The following is a 16210-nucleotide window of genomic DNA, read 5'->3' as shown; positions in this document are numbered from 1 at the left end:
AAAAGTTCTGTGACATTGACTGAGACCATAATAGCATTGACTTCTATTTTTAGATCTTTGATTTTCTGGACACATTATAGTGATGAATTGATACAATATTCACTCCTTTCTGTAAGGTGTCCAAGCTTTTGGGGAAATCCTGTGTCTATATTGTATATTGGGGTCCCTGGTATTATGATGAAGTGTACGTTGAGATCGTATTGTTTTGTTTTAAAGCTTTTGGCAGACTGCATTTCCAAATTGTCTTACCTCCAATATACAATTGAAAAAATTGCAACATATACAACTGAAACTAAATATTATGGCCTAGAAGTTTTAAAAATGTGCAATGTCTTTCCTAGGATTTTTACATAAAAGTCATCAGAAAATATTATTTTGGATCTATTAGACTACTAAAAGGATATTTAAAAATTGAGCTAGCCTCACTTCTTATTCTGGTAATATAAGACGAACCTCACATGCTTTGGTTGTGTTCTGTTATAGCTCTGTCTTGGTTTCATATGAATACATTTGTCAATATAATTTGTGGATTTAGATTTAAGGATCACAGTGTGATGCTGAATTATATTCCTAAAATATGGAAATCTTCATGTGCTAAAAATGAAATGGTAGCATAGAAAGGTCTAGACTTAGTATTAGAGGTTAATTATTAAGTTAATGATTCATGTAGGCATTTATACGAATATCTTTTTGTTAATTGGATTGTTTGGAAAGCATATTTAGTTCTTTTAATCACTATACTTAGGATCTTTCTATTATATAAGCTTTACTTAAAGGTTCTTTTGTAAGTCACAATTTTAGTAAATTCACTTCTGCCTCTGGTATCAAAAAAAAGTTGAACTAGGTCTCTAAACAGCAACCTAAGTGCGAAAGGCAATCAGTAGCCGAATTAAATCTAACCCTTTCCTTTATAACTTGGGTCTTGCAATATTTAGCCAGCACCTTAGAGTCCGTCGCCCTTAGGTAAAAACAAAGAACTGTTCCTAACTCGCCCACTCGGTTTCTCACTAGTGATCCGGGATCCTCTGCCTTGCTGCTTAATGGAATCTTAGTCCCCCCCCCACCCCCCAGTTTAGATCGCAACCAACTTTCGGCCAATCAGAGCGGAGCTTTACCCGAACTATGGCAGAAGAACGGCGCCGCCCTTACTTTCCAGGAGGCGGGGGCAGCTGGGGGGGGGTATTCTAGCAGCAAGCGCTCCTTCATGGTTTCCCCTCTATCCCCCTTTGCCTTTGCCATTGCAATGCCTCTCGATTAGCCCACAGCGGGAGGCGGTTACAGTCCCTTCTTCCTTTCAGGTAGGGCAGAATGCTGGGCATGTACGTGCCGGACAGGTTCGCCCTGAAGTCATCTAAAATTCAAGACGGGATGGGGCTCTTTACGGCCCGGCGAGTGAAAAAGGTGGGTGATCTTTGTTATTGCCCCATTAAGGTGAGGGATACGCAGAGGAGGTAAGGCGCAAGCGAAGCTGGCGGAGTGGGCGGCGGGCAACCTTTAGTTTTAAACTCTTTTTCAAGCGCCCCACCCCCGCCCAGCCCTAGTTAGTTCCCTGTGTTCTGGGAACGCCTGCCACGTATTACATACAGCCTGCCTCCCTGCTTCTGCCTGCAGCTTTAAGTTCTTGGAAGTCCCAACCCCTTCGCTTTTTCTCATTTCTCATCCCACTTCCGTCTGCTTCTCAGCAGGAAATGCTGATGTTTCGCATTCTGAAACTGAAACCGAACGGTTTCCTGCCCTCTTCTTGTTCTTACTTTAAACCAAAAAGATGGACCAAAAGTAAAGAAAGCCACGGAGAAGCAAGATAATAGAGTATAGCAGCAGAATATTTCTATAGCTTTGAACTTAATTTCCAGGGAGTTTCGATTTAGCCTGGAACAGGGATGTTATGAAGAAATTTCAAAGATGGATTGGGACGTTCAGTTGTTCACTTTCATTGCAAAGTGATCCTTGTTCTATGTACTCGGAACCAGTAGAAATTTGGAGCCAAATGATATTCTGCATAGAAGATATTCAGAATGTTGCTTCCTGATTCCTCTTTCCCTTACTGCACTATCTTGCATTCCTTGATCGAACTAGTTTTTAATTCACAATTCACATTTCTTAAAATCAAGATATCCATACACTTGCATATATGAAGAACAGTAGATAACCAGTTTAAGAGAAAACTACTGTTCCTGCATCTGCGATTCCCTTCTCCTTTTGTTTGTAACAGCATTTACATTAAGTTACATTAGTTTGATAGTTAGCTTAATCTAATTGTACATTGACAGTTTATTGGGAATAATACAAGAGTCTATATACTGGTGGTACAGGTGCTTCTGTACCACCAGTATAGGTACTGGTGCTTCTGGCAGTCGTGAAGTATTGGCACTTTAGTTTCTAGAATTCCTAGTTGGCATAGCTTTCAGGTGGGATTTTTGGAAGTTACTTGTGGCATATTTGGGGCTTTGAAGCTGTGGAAAATTGTCCTATGCCAAAGCCAAAGTCAGTTGGGGGCAGTCAATCATGATACAATATGAGCCTCAGCTATTCACTTAATCATTATAGTCATGCAGTAATTGCTAAAAAGTCATTGCCAACCGAGATAGACAAGATTGGCAGAGAGGCCTTAGTAATTCTGCTTCTCTAGGCTTCTGCTACACTTCTGATGTGCCATTTAGCCTGATTGGGAAAAGAAAATTTTAACAAGTCCATCAAACCTGAAACACAGTATCACATACTATGCAGCCTATCTCTTAATATTAGCTCAAATGGAAGTTTTGTGGACGGTGATTTTATTTACTATGGATATTTAGAGGATGGGTTATTCCCTCTTTTTTTGCATTGTGTTTCTGATATTATTATTTATTGTTATGGTTCCTTGCACTGTCAGACAGATGGAATTTTTGTCTGCCTATCAAGTCCTACCCAAGGACCTGGGATAGGCAGATGTGGATGTTTGACATTGTTACAGATACCATCAAAGGATGTAAGCTGATCCAATGGTTTCATTGCAGTTGACTGATGGTGAATTTGTCATTGTAGATTATGTTCAAGTGGTGCTCCAGTTATTTTGGGATTGCACTCAAGGCACCTATTGCTATTGGTACTATCTTTGCTTTCTTTTTTCATAGTCATTCTGTTTCTATTTGTTGGTCTTTGTATTTTGTTATCTTCTCCGGTTCCTTCTCTTCTATCCTGCTGTCTCCAAGGCCTGCCATGTTCACTATCCAGATTTTTTAAAAATCTTTCTTATCAGTAGTTTTAAGTTTGGGTTATTATCTGGCAGGTGCTTATCTGTTTGCATTTTAAAATTGCAGAGTACTTTAGCGTCTTCATTTTCTGTTACTTTCTCTATTTCATTGTCTCATCCGTTCTTGCTTGCAGGCAAATGATATTTCTTGCAAACCTTCCAATGCACCATTGTTGCTACTTTGTCATACCATTGTTTGTAATCAGTCTTTGCAATGTTTCTTCAGCTGGTTTGTTGCACAGTCAACTAGATGTTTAGACTGGATCCGGAATTTCTATCCACCACCTATCAAGTTCATCCCAAGGACTTGTTGGATTTTTTTATACAGTCTTTATTACAAGTAACTCAAGATGGTAAACATTCATAATACTCCTTCCTCCTCCTATTTTTGCCACTACAACAACCCTGTGATGTCAGTTGGGCTGAGAGAGAGTGACTGGCCCAAAGTCACCTAGCTAAGGTGTGACTAGATCTCCCAATTTTCCGGTTTTTAGCCTAGTACCTTAATCATTATATTAAACTGACTTTATGAATTATATGAATGCGCCCTTACTTTCATAGTTGATAATTGAGCAGCAGAAGACAGACATACAAGAATTTTTGCTCTTTTTGCTTGTATTGTAAATTTTAACATACAGTTTGATTTCAGCAATTAATAGTAGTTTTTTCATAAACAAAAGATGCCAATTTTGTTACTGTTGCTAGGGTGAAAAGTTTGGACCATTTGCAGGAGAAAAGCGAATGCCACAGGAACTGGATGAAAACACAGACTGCAGGCTAATGTGGGAGGTAAAAAATTCCAGCATTTTGTCTAAGAAATTTTCTAAAACATTGCTTTGGGGCAATTAAGAGGCATGGAATTTCTGATGCTTCATTTTTGCCCCTAATATAATGTTGATAGTGTACATTTTGTCAACACCAGTAAGGACAGATGAATATGCGATCATGCATAAACTTGATTTACTTTAATGTAAGGTATAGTTTAACAAACCATGTTTGTGCTATAATTAAACCATAGCATGACTGATTTATCCATTAAATGTTTATGGTGCTAAACCATTTTATGATGTAGGCGATGAGAACTTAGAGTTGTGGCAGTTAGAGTTGTGGCAGTTAGTTCTCAAATGTCTATGCTGAAAAGGTAGCTGAGCAACTATAAAGATATTGGTGTGTTCACTAAGACTAACAACTTGTAAATACAATACAATTTATGTGCTTGTCTATTTAGTATTCATTCATTCATTCATAGAAAGAGATGAACTTTTATAAAAATACAGAGCTATGATATTTAAGCATAAGGAGGTGCTTGTGCAAGTAGTTGTTGTAAGATTAAGGCTGTGATTTGCTAAAGTGCTTGAGAAATTCTCAGAAAGTCATAGCATATAAATTCCATCCACATGTTCTAGAGTTAATCTTAGTGTTAAAGCATCATTAATATTTTTCAACATAATTTTACCTGAAAAAAATTGAAAAGAAATATAATTAAATTTCATTTCAATGTATAATTGACACATTTTTCCAATTTCCTACATAAATTTAATCACCAGTTCCATAAAGGATGAAGGCAATCACTGGAAAGAACAAATGTCCATAGCATTGTATTCTTGAACTAGTAGAAATAGATTCAGAGAAAACGTAGACCTGTTGAGGACTAAGAAAGGACAACAAACCTATAGAAAATTTGCATTAGGTTTTAAAGAAAAGATGAGATTATGAAAAGATAGACAATTTACCAAACAACCTTGTGTATTAAACATAAAGGAATAAAGGGTAAGTAGCTTTTGGGAGGGGGTATTGCCAAATTATTTGTCTGGAATAAATAGACTTGAACTAGCCAGAGGTAGCTAAAAAATTGCTTGCTTTAACTTCATATTGACAGGTTACCTAGTATTCATACATGAAATATGTTTCAGCATATTTTAACTCACATATTTTAGCTACTGATTGCTTCCTTTATTACAAAGTATGTATGAATCAGTATACTATGAATCAGTATGAACTTTTCTTGAATGTTGAAAACAGGTTACCAAAATTTATAATTGCTAAGTAGCTGACAAGTAACAATTCAACTTCTTTGTCATTGGCTGTAATTTATTTATTAAAAAAATAATAATTGAAGAGATTCATATATTGTCCAGCGGCACGATGGCGCAGCAGTTAAAGCTGCTGGGTTCAAGACCTTAAGCATTGCGCGATTGGTGAACTCTCGTTAATTACCCTAGCTTCTGCCCATCTAGCAGATAAATAGGTACCACTTTGGTGGGAAGGTAGCAGTGTTCTGTGCGCCTTGGCATATAATCATGCTGGCCACATGACCGTAGAAATGTCTTTGGCAACTCCAGCTCCCTCAGCTAAGAAACGGAGATGAGAACCGCCCCCCAGAGTCAGACAAGGAAAACTTTTACCTTTATATTCTGTCCATCCATGTAATTAAAAATATGAAGCTGTTGTAATTCTGAAACTCTGAATTCTTTGCTTTAATTTGCATAGATTGCATTAGAGTATACAAGAAGTTCATCTTGAAAACTTCACCCTTATTTTTGAACAACTTGAAATACCCCAATATTTTATTAATAACATCTTTAAAGCTGGAAAAGGATAATGGAGTCTTTCAGTACTCAGAGGATGTGGTGTGCTCCAGCATCATTAGATCCTTGTTGTAACATGTTCTTGAAATAGATAAAATCCAGTACATAAGTTGATAAGAATTGTATTAATTAATCATTTTGATTATTTACTCTCATAAGTATATTGCTGTGGCTCAGTGGCTAAGACGCTGAGCTTGTTGATCGAAAGGTCGGCAGTTCAGCAGTACGAATCCTAGTGCTGGGTGAACTCCCGTTATTTGTCCCAGCTTCTGCCAACCTAGCAGTTTGAAAGCACGTAAAAAATGCAAGTAGAAAAATAGGGACCACCTTTGTTGGAAAGGTAACCGTGTTCCGTGCGCCTTTGGCCTTTAGTCATGCTGGCCACAGACGTGACCACGGACACGTCTTCGGACAGCGCTGGCTCTTCAGTTTGAAATAGAGATGAGCATCACCCCCTAGAGTCAGGAACGACTAGCACATATGTGCGAGGGGAACCTTTACCTTTACTATTTCACTGCTCTTTGTTAATTAAATATTTTTATTTTGCTAAAAACCACGGATTGTCTTGAGAACTTGGTTATTGTCTGATAAAGATGCATAGTCCATTTTTTCAACAAGCCATAACCTCGGGTTTTATGACTTTTGGCACAGTATTTTAACTTTTCTTTTCCCTGACTTAGTTTTGAGATCATGCAGAGATTGCTGCACGCAAGCTTTGATGACTTTTTGAATGCTTGAACCTAAGCAACTTATGTTTAAATGTGATGATCTGAATAGAAGAGTTGTAAGATACAAGTCATGTTGTGAGCTTCAAGTTTATTGCTAGGAGTATGTAAAGTAGAAAGCAGCTGTCAAGTTTATATAGATCAGGGCTGTCAAACTGCCGGCCCACGGGCCAGAGGCGTCATGCGCTGGCCATGCCCATGCCCAGTTTAGCGAAGGGGAAAGTCTTGATATGTCATATGACGCTGCCATGACAACATGAGTTTGACACCCCTGCTATAGATAGTCTCTTAAAGAAAGTATGAATAGAATAGAGTAGAGTAGAGTAGAAGGATAGGATGGGATGGGATGGGATGGGATGGGATGGGATGGGATGGGATGGGATGGGATAGGATAGGATGGGATAGGATTCTTTATTGGCCAAGTGTGATTGGGCACATAAGGAATTCGTCTTAGTTGTATATGCTCTCAGTGTACATAAGGAAAATAAGGAGAATAAATATATTTTATAAAAAGATACAACACTTAGTGATAGTCAAGGTTACTAATAAGTTATCAAATCGTACTAGGAAACAAATAAAAAGAATATAATTATTTTTATATATAAAAAGATATAATATAAAATATTGTATATAAAAAGATACAAGCAATATGGTTATAGTAATAAGTGGGAAGAGATAAATACTAGTAAGGAAGAAAAGAATAATAGTAATACAGTTTTAGTAAATTATTTGACTGTTGTGGGAATTAGTTGTTAAGCAGAGTAATGGCATTTGCGAAAAAACTGTCCTTGTGTCTAGTTGTTTTTGTGTGCAGTACCCTATAGCGTTTTTTTGAGGGTAGAAGTTGAAACAATTTATGTCCAGGATGTGAGGAGTCTGTAGATATTCTTACAACCCTTTTTTTTGACTCATGCAGTATACAGATCCTCAATGGAAGGTAGGTTGGTAGCAATTGTTTTTTCTGCAGTTCTAATTATCCGTTGAAGTCTGTGTCAGTCTGTGTCTGTCTTGTTTGGTTGCAGAGCCAAACCAGACAGTTATAGAGGTGCAGATGGCAGGCTAAATAATTTCTCTGTAGAACTGAATCAGCAGCTCTTTGGGCAATTTGAGCTTTCTGAGTTTGCGCAGAAAGAACATTCTTTGTTGAGCATTTTTGATGATGTTTTTGATGTTAGGTGTCCATTTTAAATCTTGAGATATGATAGAAGCTAGAAATTTGAAGGACTCTACTGTTGATACTGTGTTGTCTAGAAGACAACTTCTGTTTGTCAATTTTGTTTCTACAATATTTATTATTAATTTAGCCACATTGAAAGCATGTTTCTACATTTGATTAGATATGTGCAAATACAGGAATAAAAGTATAGATTTTTGAACCTTATTAGGTAAGCATTTAGGTAAGTAAACTTAAACTTAATTTTTTCAAAATAGATTTGAATAGCATATCTGATATTATTATTTATTTATTTATTTATTTATTTATTTATTTATTTATTTATTTATTTATTTTATTTTATTTCTATACCGCCCTTCTCCCGAAGGACTCAGGGCGATGTACAGCCTAATTAAAAACACAAAGACAGACAAAATTTAAAAATAATTAAAATTATTAAATAATAGGCCCAATTTATAAAACCCTAAATTTAAAATCCCATTTAAAACCAAATTAAAATCTTTACATTGATAACCCAGCCTGGCGGAACAACATGGTTTTGAGGGCACAGCGAAATACACGGAGATCAGAGATTTTATGAATTTATGGGGGCAGTTCATTCCAAAGGGCAGGGGCTCCCACAGAAAAGGCCCTCCCCCTGGGTGTCACCAGCTGACATAATTTGGCCAATGGCACCCTGAAGAGACCCTCTCTGTGGGAGCGAACTGGTCGGTGGGAGGCTACTGGTGGCAGAAGATGGTCTCGAAGGTATCCAGGTCCAGGGAGGTATCCAGGTGAAGGTATCCAGGGAGCGCTTTAAAGGTGGTAACCAACACCTTGAATCGCACCCGGAAGACCACTGGGAGCCAGTGCAGCTCGCGCAGGAGGGGTGTCACATGGGCACAACGAGTTGCGCCCATAACCACCTGCGTGGCCGCATTCTGGACCAGTTGGAGCCTCTGGGTCCTTTTCAAGGGGAGCCCCATGTAGAGAGCGTTGCAATAGTCCAGTCGGGAGGTGACAAGGGCATGAGTGACTGTGCGCAAGGCGTCGCGGTCCAGAAAGGGCCGCAACTGGCGGATCAGGTGAACCTGATAAAAAACCCCCCTGGCCATGACCGTCATATGTTCTTCTAAAGACAGCCGTGTGTCCAGGAGGACGCCCAGATTTTGGGGCCTCTCTGTGGGGGGTAAAGACTCACCCCCAATAGTCAGCGATGGCACCAGCTGACTATATTGGGGCGCCGGGAACCACAGTCACTCGGTCTTGGAGGGGTTGAGTCTGAGCCTATTTCTCCCCATCCAGACCCGCACGGCCTCCAGGCAGCGAGACATCACATCAAGGGCATCGTTGGGGTGGTCTGGGGTGGAGATGTATGGCTGAGTATCATCAGCGTACAGATGAACTCTAACCCCCAAACCATGGATGATCTTACCCAGCGGCTTCACATAAATGTTGAACAGAAGGGGCGAGAGGACCGACCCCTGCGGCACTCCCCATGCAAGGCGCCTCGAAGTTGACCTCTGCCCCCCTGTCAACACGAACTGTGAGCGGTCGGAGAGGAAGGAGGAGAACCACCGCAAAATGGTGCTCCCTATTCCTAACCCCCTCAACCGCTGCAGCATGATACCATGGTCGATGGTATCAAAAGCCGCTGAGAGATCTAACAAGACCAGGACAGAGGAGCAACTCCTGTCCCGAGCCCTCCAGAGATCATCCACCAACGCGACCAATGCCGTTTCTGTGCTGTACCCCGGCCTGAAGCCCGACTATTAGGGAAATTTTATCTATAAATAGCCCAGATGCTCTAAAGACTGATCATCACACTAGTTCTGTCATTGTACAATGAAGAAATAGTACTATCATTATATAGATGTAACAGTTTTTAATATTTTACCATATTCACTTGAAAAGAAAGATTACTTCCTTATGACTTCAGTACAGAGCACTTATTTATTTATTTATGAAATTTATATTGTTGCCCACCTCACCCATGGTGATTGGCTTACAAAGTAAAATTCCAAATACAAAATTCACTATGTTCCTACTTCCTTGGTGACAACATTCAGGCATCATTTGATGGGTTCTGTATCAGGATGGGATCTGCTGGTGAAGCCATGTTTTCAGTCCTTGCTTTCTTCCACTCTTTATATTAGCTAGGAAGCTGTTGAAAATGAATGACTGTCAAAAAGGCATAAATAATTAATGCAGGAAGCTGAAGCAGGAAAAACTGCTACATTGCTTCATGAGGGGCAAGTTTAAAAATATTGGACCTGCTTTCTCTTATTACCTTCTAGATGTAAAAGATGCTTTCCCTGCCAGGGAGATTTTCCATCAGAAGATTGCCAATGTATTTGTTTTTATCCCACCTTTATTATTTTTACCAATAACTCAGGGCAGTGAACATATCCAACACACTTTCCTTTTCCTATTTTGCTCACAACAACCACTCTGTGAGGTGAATTGTGTTAAGAAAGAGTGACTGGCTCAAAGTAACCCAGCTGGCTTTCATGGCTAAGGTGGGATTTAAACTCAGGGTCTTCTCCTTTCTAGCCTGGTGCCTTAACCAGTAAACCAAACTGGCTCAATTATGATTTCCAGTTTCTGAAAAGGCTATTACATCATGATACTTTGCCAATATTTGCCATATTTTTTTAAAAATTGCTACTTGATTGTAACTACTTAAGGTTTGATTTATGTCAGCAAGATCCATTTGGAATTAGACAGCCAACTAACTATTATTACCATGTTTAATACATTTTATGGAAACCAGCTTTAGTATAAGAATACTTTGTCAGTTTATGATGCATGAATTGGGCCTTAATAACACTCAGGGAATGAGTTGCCTCCGTGATATTTTCCACATAACTGTGAACTCCATATTTTTTAAAACTTGATCCTTTTGTGAAAGTATTGTGAGGCTTTCACATTTGCCATGGCATTTTATATTTGTAAAATAACTAAATAAATATAGACATAGTACATTGCCTCTTTTAAAAAATAGAGGGACCTTTGGATTGTCTTTTCTTGTTACTTTTCCTGTGACAAAGCGGTTATGGTTGTAATCTCTGAAAAGCCTATCAGGGAAAATGTTCTTGTAATATCAGTAAAGGTATTCATCAGCATAGTAATGGATATTTCTGCAAGTCTGTGGATTAGTCTTCTGACAATAGATTTTACTTTAATAGCTATCTTTTAATATTTTTATGTTTGATATTCCACATCAAGAACTTTTATATGTGGGTTGTGGTTAAAAGAAAAATCTCGCTCAAATTCAACATCCTAAATTTTCAGATTCTTTTAAAAATGTTGGTATTCAAATGAATGAATTTCTTGTGTGCATGTTGTTTTGTAATAGACATATTTAATCATGTTTACCATTTGTGAATTATAAGACTTCGGTTTCTTTGCCATTCCAATTAATGTCTTTAACAGATTCATATGACCTAATCTGCATTTTCTGATTGAATGCCAGTGGGACTCAAAAGCATCCAGTAATAATCAGAGGTACAACAGTGAGATTCATCTCATAGAAAGAAGCATTAATCTGGGGGTTTGGCCATACAAATGGAAACTATTTACTAGCAAATTTCTTTTGAAATATTTATTTGACATCAATGTGGGAACCTTAAGACAAGATTTTTGTTCTAGCAGAAAATTCAGGTTAGCTTCCTATTACTTTAGAGAACTATATACAACTAGAATAGGCTTTTTTATGCTGAATTTAAACATGTCTATTTAGGATTCTTTGGAGTGATAACTAGTTTCAGGTGCAGCTTTTCTTAGATAGGTGCTATGTTCATATTCCTTCCTCCCAACTACCTTTAATATATCAGATCTGAAGTTCTATACTGTATAATACATAAGAATTATGTTCTTATGGAAAAAAATTACTCCCAGGTAGGTTAATCCAAGATAAGACTTTTAGTATTTAATGTTGATTGTATGTTTGGGAAATACTAATAACTTATCACAGTAAGTTAAGTTAAGTAAGTTAAGTTAATTGCATCCCTCTTATATTGTTAAATTTGGTCATGGTTCATGGAAGAGCTCCTTCATAAATGTATGGAACCTGCCAGTGGTGGGATTCAATATTTTTAATACCAGTTTTGTGGGCGTGGCTTGGTAGGCATGGTATGGCTTAGTAGGCATGGCTTGGTGGGCATGGCAGGGGAAGGATACTGTAAAATCTTCATTCTTTCCCCACTCCAAGGGAAGGTTACTGCAAAATCCCCATTTCTTCCCAATACGCTGGGACTCGGGAAGCAGAGAATAGATGGGGACGGGGCCAGTCAGAGGTGGTATTTACCGGTTCTCTGAACAACTCAAAATCTCCGCTAACGGTTCTCCAGAACTAGTCAAAACCTGCTGAATACCATCTCTGGAACCTGCAGTGAATTTTAGCCTTTACTAGGATGTCAGCAAAATAAAAACCTTTTAATAGTTTTTCTTCAGGTGGGTTTCTGATGCTTAAATCACTTCTTCTGTCTAAAGTTTGTTGAAGTGAACACAATTTTCTATCCCATCGGTTTCAAGATCTATGCAAGACTAATGTTGAGCAGTACAAGGCTTCGTATGTTATGCTTCAAAATTAAATTACAATCTAGTCACGGAATATTTTTCTCCTTGTTTTTTATACGGTTTCTTGCAGTTTTTATTTAATAACAGTCTAACAAATGCTTTTCAGAATTGCAAGCAATGTTCTTATTAAGTGCAGGAGAGAAAGCCATCTGTTTATCCTCATTGTTGTGCTGACATTTTTATTGACTGGCTGCAAGGTATTTGACTTCAATTCATATCCCTGTGTCAAGTAGTACAACAAAATACAATCTACTCTGTAATATCTTTAGTCAAATTAAAATGTGATTTCATTTTACAGAAATCACGAAGGAGAAGGAGGAGAATTATCAACCTGAACCATGTTGAGAAACATGCTCTTAAAGATCTTCACATTTCTTTTCCACTCCTGCAATTAATATCTCTGATACTCAAAAATTGAGTTGGGTGTGTGTGTTTCATTTTGAAATAACTAACTTCAAAGATTATGTTTATATTGTTTGATAAATGTACCTTCTTCAGAAGAATTTTGAACCTGGCCATTAATGTCATAGTATGCCAGCAGGCTTTAAAAATTTAACGATCTGGAGGAAAACAACCCAAATATATAAAGTTAGAAAGTGCAACAAATCAACTAGAAGAGCTTTTAAAAAAAAGAAGAAAAAAGTTAGCCTGTTTGCAAAGCAGAGATTGAAGTTAAATATGGAACAAAGTAGTATCAGTCTAACTTAATACTTTCAAAGTTATTTTTATATTGTTATTCTTATTTCTCATTAACACAGATGAACTGAGTTTTCAGCACTTATTCTATTGAGAGTGACTTTAATTCTATAGCAACAGCAAGATTTTTCTTTTGTTTTCAATCCAAAAAACTCTGTATAACAAACGTGTGGACAAAGTATACTAGTGAGAATATTATGTATACAACAGTAATAGTACATTTAGTAGAGAGGCTGCTTACATTTGAGAAATGAAAAGACAAATCTATATATAGGAAAACTTTATATGTCAAAGAATAAATCAGATTGATTTGCATTTAAAAAATGATAGTCATGCAATTTATATATAACAGTAATAAGATAAAATGCATATGAGTCCTAGTTTTGTGAGGTTTTAAATAAAAATGGTAATGATTTTGCTTTATAGTACATCTGCATAAACAGAATATTAATGAGCTATTAAGAAAACTAGAAATTGTAAGATATCCTACTTTTCTGCTAAGTTCCTGGTTTAAGCAACCTTGCTTTATACTGGACTGTGGTCATAGTATTTTCCAAAAGAAGGTTCCAATTTCAACAATTTCATTACTTGTCTGCTTAGTATAATGTTCAATTTTGTGTACTCAAGCATTCCCTTCAGGCTTTCAAATCTTTCACGTTGAAAACAGCGTAACCTATTCTGGTTGTGGAAATGTCAGTCTTTTTGAAATGTGATAGTTTTAATTTCATCCATATTCATATCGGAATTAACACTGGCTTTGCTTGTCTGCCCAAAGTCAAATGTATCTAAAATAAAGTGTATGGGGCATTCCCCTCCCACAGTTCTATATTGGTCCCGTAAGTTGCATTTCTATAGTTACCTCTTTAGGGAACAAATTCTTCTTTTTAAAAAAGATTAGTAGGTTGTGGAGACTTAATGCCTGCTAAACTTCAAGAATTGGCTCTTTCTCTTTCCCCACCCTTAAAAAATGATAATTTTTAGGCTGTTTATTTTGGACATTGAAATAGCATTCTCAAATCTACAGTGTTTACTATTCCACAATCCCAACATTGAACCACTCTAGCTGACAGTGTTAAAGTTGAAAACAGTTGAAGTGTACTAAAATTCCAAGTTGGGTAGGGCAGCTGGATCTGGGTATAAATATCTGCATGACCACTAGAATGGCAGGAAGGAGTTAGCCTATGCTCTACAACTTTACTGCCATTTAGAAGTCATCTGGATTTTTTGAGCACCGCTCTAGTAACCTAAAGATGGAAATCAGAAAGTTAATGTATTTACCAATAACCTAAGAATTAAATACCTACCCACTGTGACAATTACTGATAATTTTTGTCCCACTGGACTTTTAAGAGTTTCAATTGAAAAAAATCTTATTAATAAAATAGAAATTAAGCAAATCATGGTTTAGAAAGTTATGTCTATTCAGCCAATGCTTTCCTGAATATTTCCATCTTATTTCTTATTTCTTGAGCGTAAATAATATTCACAGAACCCTTTGCACATGAGTTCATAGGATGTATTAAATCTTACAAAGATAAAAAATACTAACATTTTCCTAACATGCTCATTCCCATTTGTAAGAAAATGCTATATATTTGAAAGTGTAGCTTTAATGGATTAAATTCTCTTTTTTTCTATTCTTATTTTTATATTCATGCTAAGGAGAAATGATATTTCAGAATATAAGATCATATGCAATATATTTCATTGCCATATCATTCCTGATTCTTAATTTTCCCAAGAAAAATGTAAGGTAGAAGATCCAAATGAAAATGCATAAAATGCATATGTATTAATATACCATGCCATTTAATATTATTAAAACATAAATTTTCCTCTTTAGAGGCCCTTAAAAAGAAGCTCATTTTTTTACTTTGTAATATAAAATCATAAAAGGTATAAATTTTCAAGCAGCAGCTGGAAAAATGAGGTAGCCACATGCTGTGAAGAACAATAAGATGTTGGTTTTGAAAGGCAAATGAAAGGGAATACGAGAAACTGTAAGTGCTAATAGGAGCCCAGATGTGTTTACCTTTCCTCAACTTATATTTGACATTGGGCAAATTGCCACTCCTGCAAATTTTGCTCATTTTCATAGGAACAGAGCACCCCACTGTCATTCTCTGTAGTAAATCTAGCTCTGACAATCTCTAATCCCTACTTTGAATTTTGGGCCAGCCTGTTGTGTAAATTCAGCTTTGTGGTTTGTTAAACATTGTTTATGGTTTAGCGTGATATTTGTACTCAATTATTTTGACTTCTTTAATAAATCAAATTTTCACATGATACATGAATCCAACCAGAGATTTACTTTTATTAGAGAATAATAAAATGAGAACTTGGGGTTTTTTCATCTTTGTAGTGTTAGCTTTATATCTTTCTCAGTTTTTCAAAGATTTAGCTTTGCTCACATTTTATTACCCTTCCAGGTTCGTGGAAATAAAGGTGAAGTGCTTTATGTTCTGGATGCTAGCAATCCAAGGCATTCTAACTGGTTGCGATTTGTACATGAAGCACCATCTCAAGAACAAAAGAATCTGGCAGCTATCCAGGTAAATTTATCCAGTTCTTATTAGATTTCCAGTTCAGTCTTCAGGTGGTATAGCTTATTGTTTAATAAGTGACTGTAGGATGGCTGTTGTGGCTCCATTGCCTGAGCCTGGGCTATCGACAGATGCAGACTCTGAGAGTGAGGGAGAGGAGTTGGCAAGGCCTCCCTCTCCAGGACCCTCCTCTCTGGCAATGCCTCCGGAGGACACTGAAGGCCAAGAGATAGGCCCAGAGCCAAGCACGTCCCCGCAGCCACAGTGGACAGCGACGAAGGAGATAAGTGCTGGCTGGATCCTCGACAGCGGTGCAGGGAGAAGTGTGCGCAGCAGAGGGGAAGGCATGCCAGAGATTAGCTGAGTCACTGGACCACACCCCAAAGGGTATAAATGTGGGTTTGGTGGCCGGTTCAGTTTGTGACGAACAAAAGCTAGAAATAATCCATGATCTCTGCGTTACTGGACTTCTGCCTGCCTTGTCAGACTGCATTTGGACTAATCCTTGTATTGCTGAAACTTTGCCTGCTTTATCGGAATGCTTGCAGTCTAATCTTTGTTTTGTGTGAGTAAAGTCTGAATTGGCAGCTAGCCACTGGGTTGCTGCCAGCTTTATCTTCAAAGACTTTGTTGTGTGGCTTATTAACTCCGGGCCGTCTGTGGGGGTGCGTGTGTGGGACAGGGACAGAACA

General features: G+C 37.6%; 1 protein-coding gene across 4 annotated transcripts in view; it reads left to right on the top strand.

Moving 5' to 3' along the window:
* Nucleotides 1–1308: 1308 nt before the first annotated feature.
* PRDM5 (PR/SET domain 5) overlaps nucleotides 1309–16210 on the top strand; it is a 71668-nt gene continuing 56766 nt past the window's right edge. For all 4 annotated transcript variants that reach the window (XM_070948687.1, XM_070948686.1, XM_070948685.1 and 1 more), the window contains exons 1-3: nucleotides 1309–1401; nucleotides 3938–4021; nucleotides 15405–15527. In XM_070948687.1, the coding sequence (XP_070804788.1) occupies nucleotides 1309–1401; nucleotides 3938–4021; nucleotides 15405–15527 (300 nt within the window). The remainder of the gene's footprint in view (nucleotides 1402–3937; nucleotides 4022–15404; nucleotides 15528–16210) is intronic.

This window comes from Pituophis catenifer, unplaced genomic scaffold, assembly GCF_029215685.1.
Source record: "Pituophis catenifer annectens isolate HBS135680 unplaced genomic scaffold, rPitCat1.0.hap2 SCAF_8, whole genome shotgun sequence".
NCBI classification, from domain to species: domain Eukaryota; kingdom Metazoa; phylum Chordata; class Lepidosauria; order Squamata; family Colubridae; genus Pituophis; species Pituophis catenifer.
Note: the sequence above shows the minus strand (reverse complement) of the source record. Positions and strands in the feature narration are given on the sequence as shown.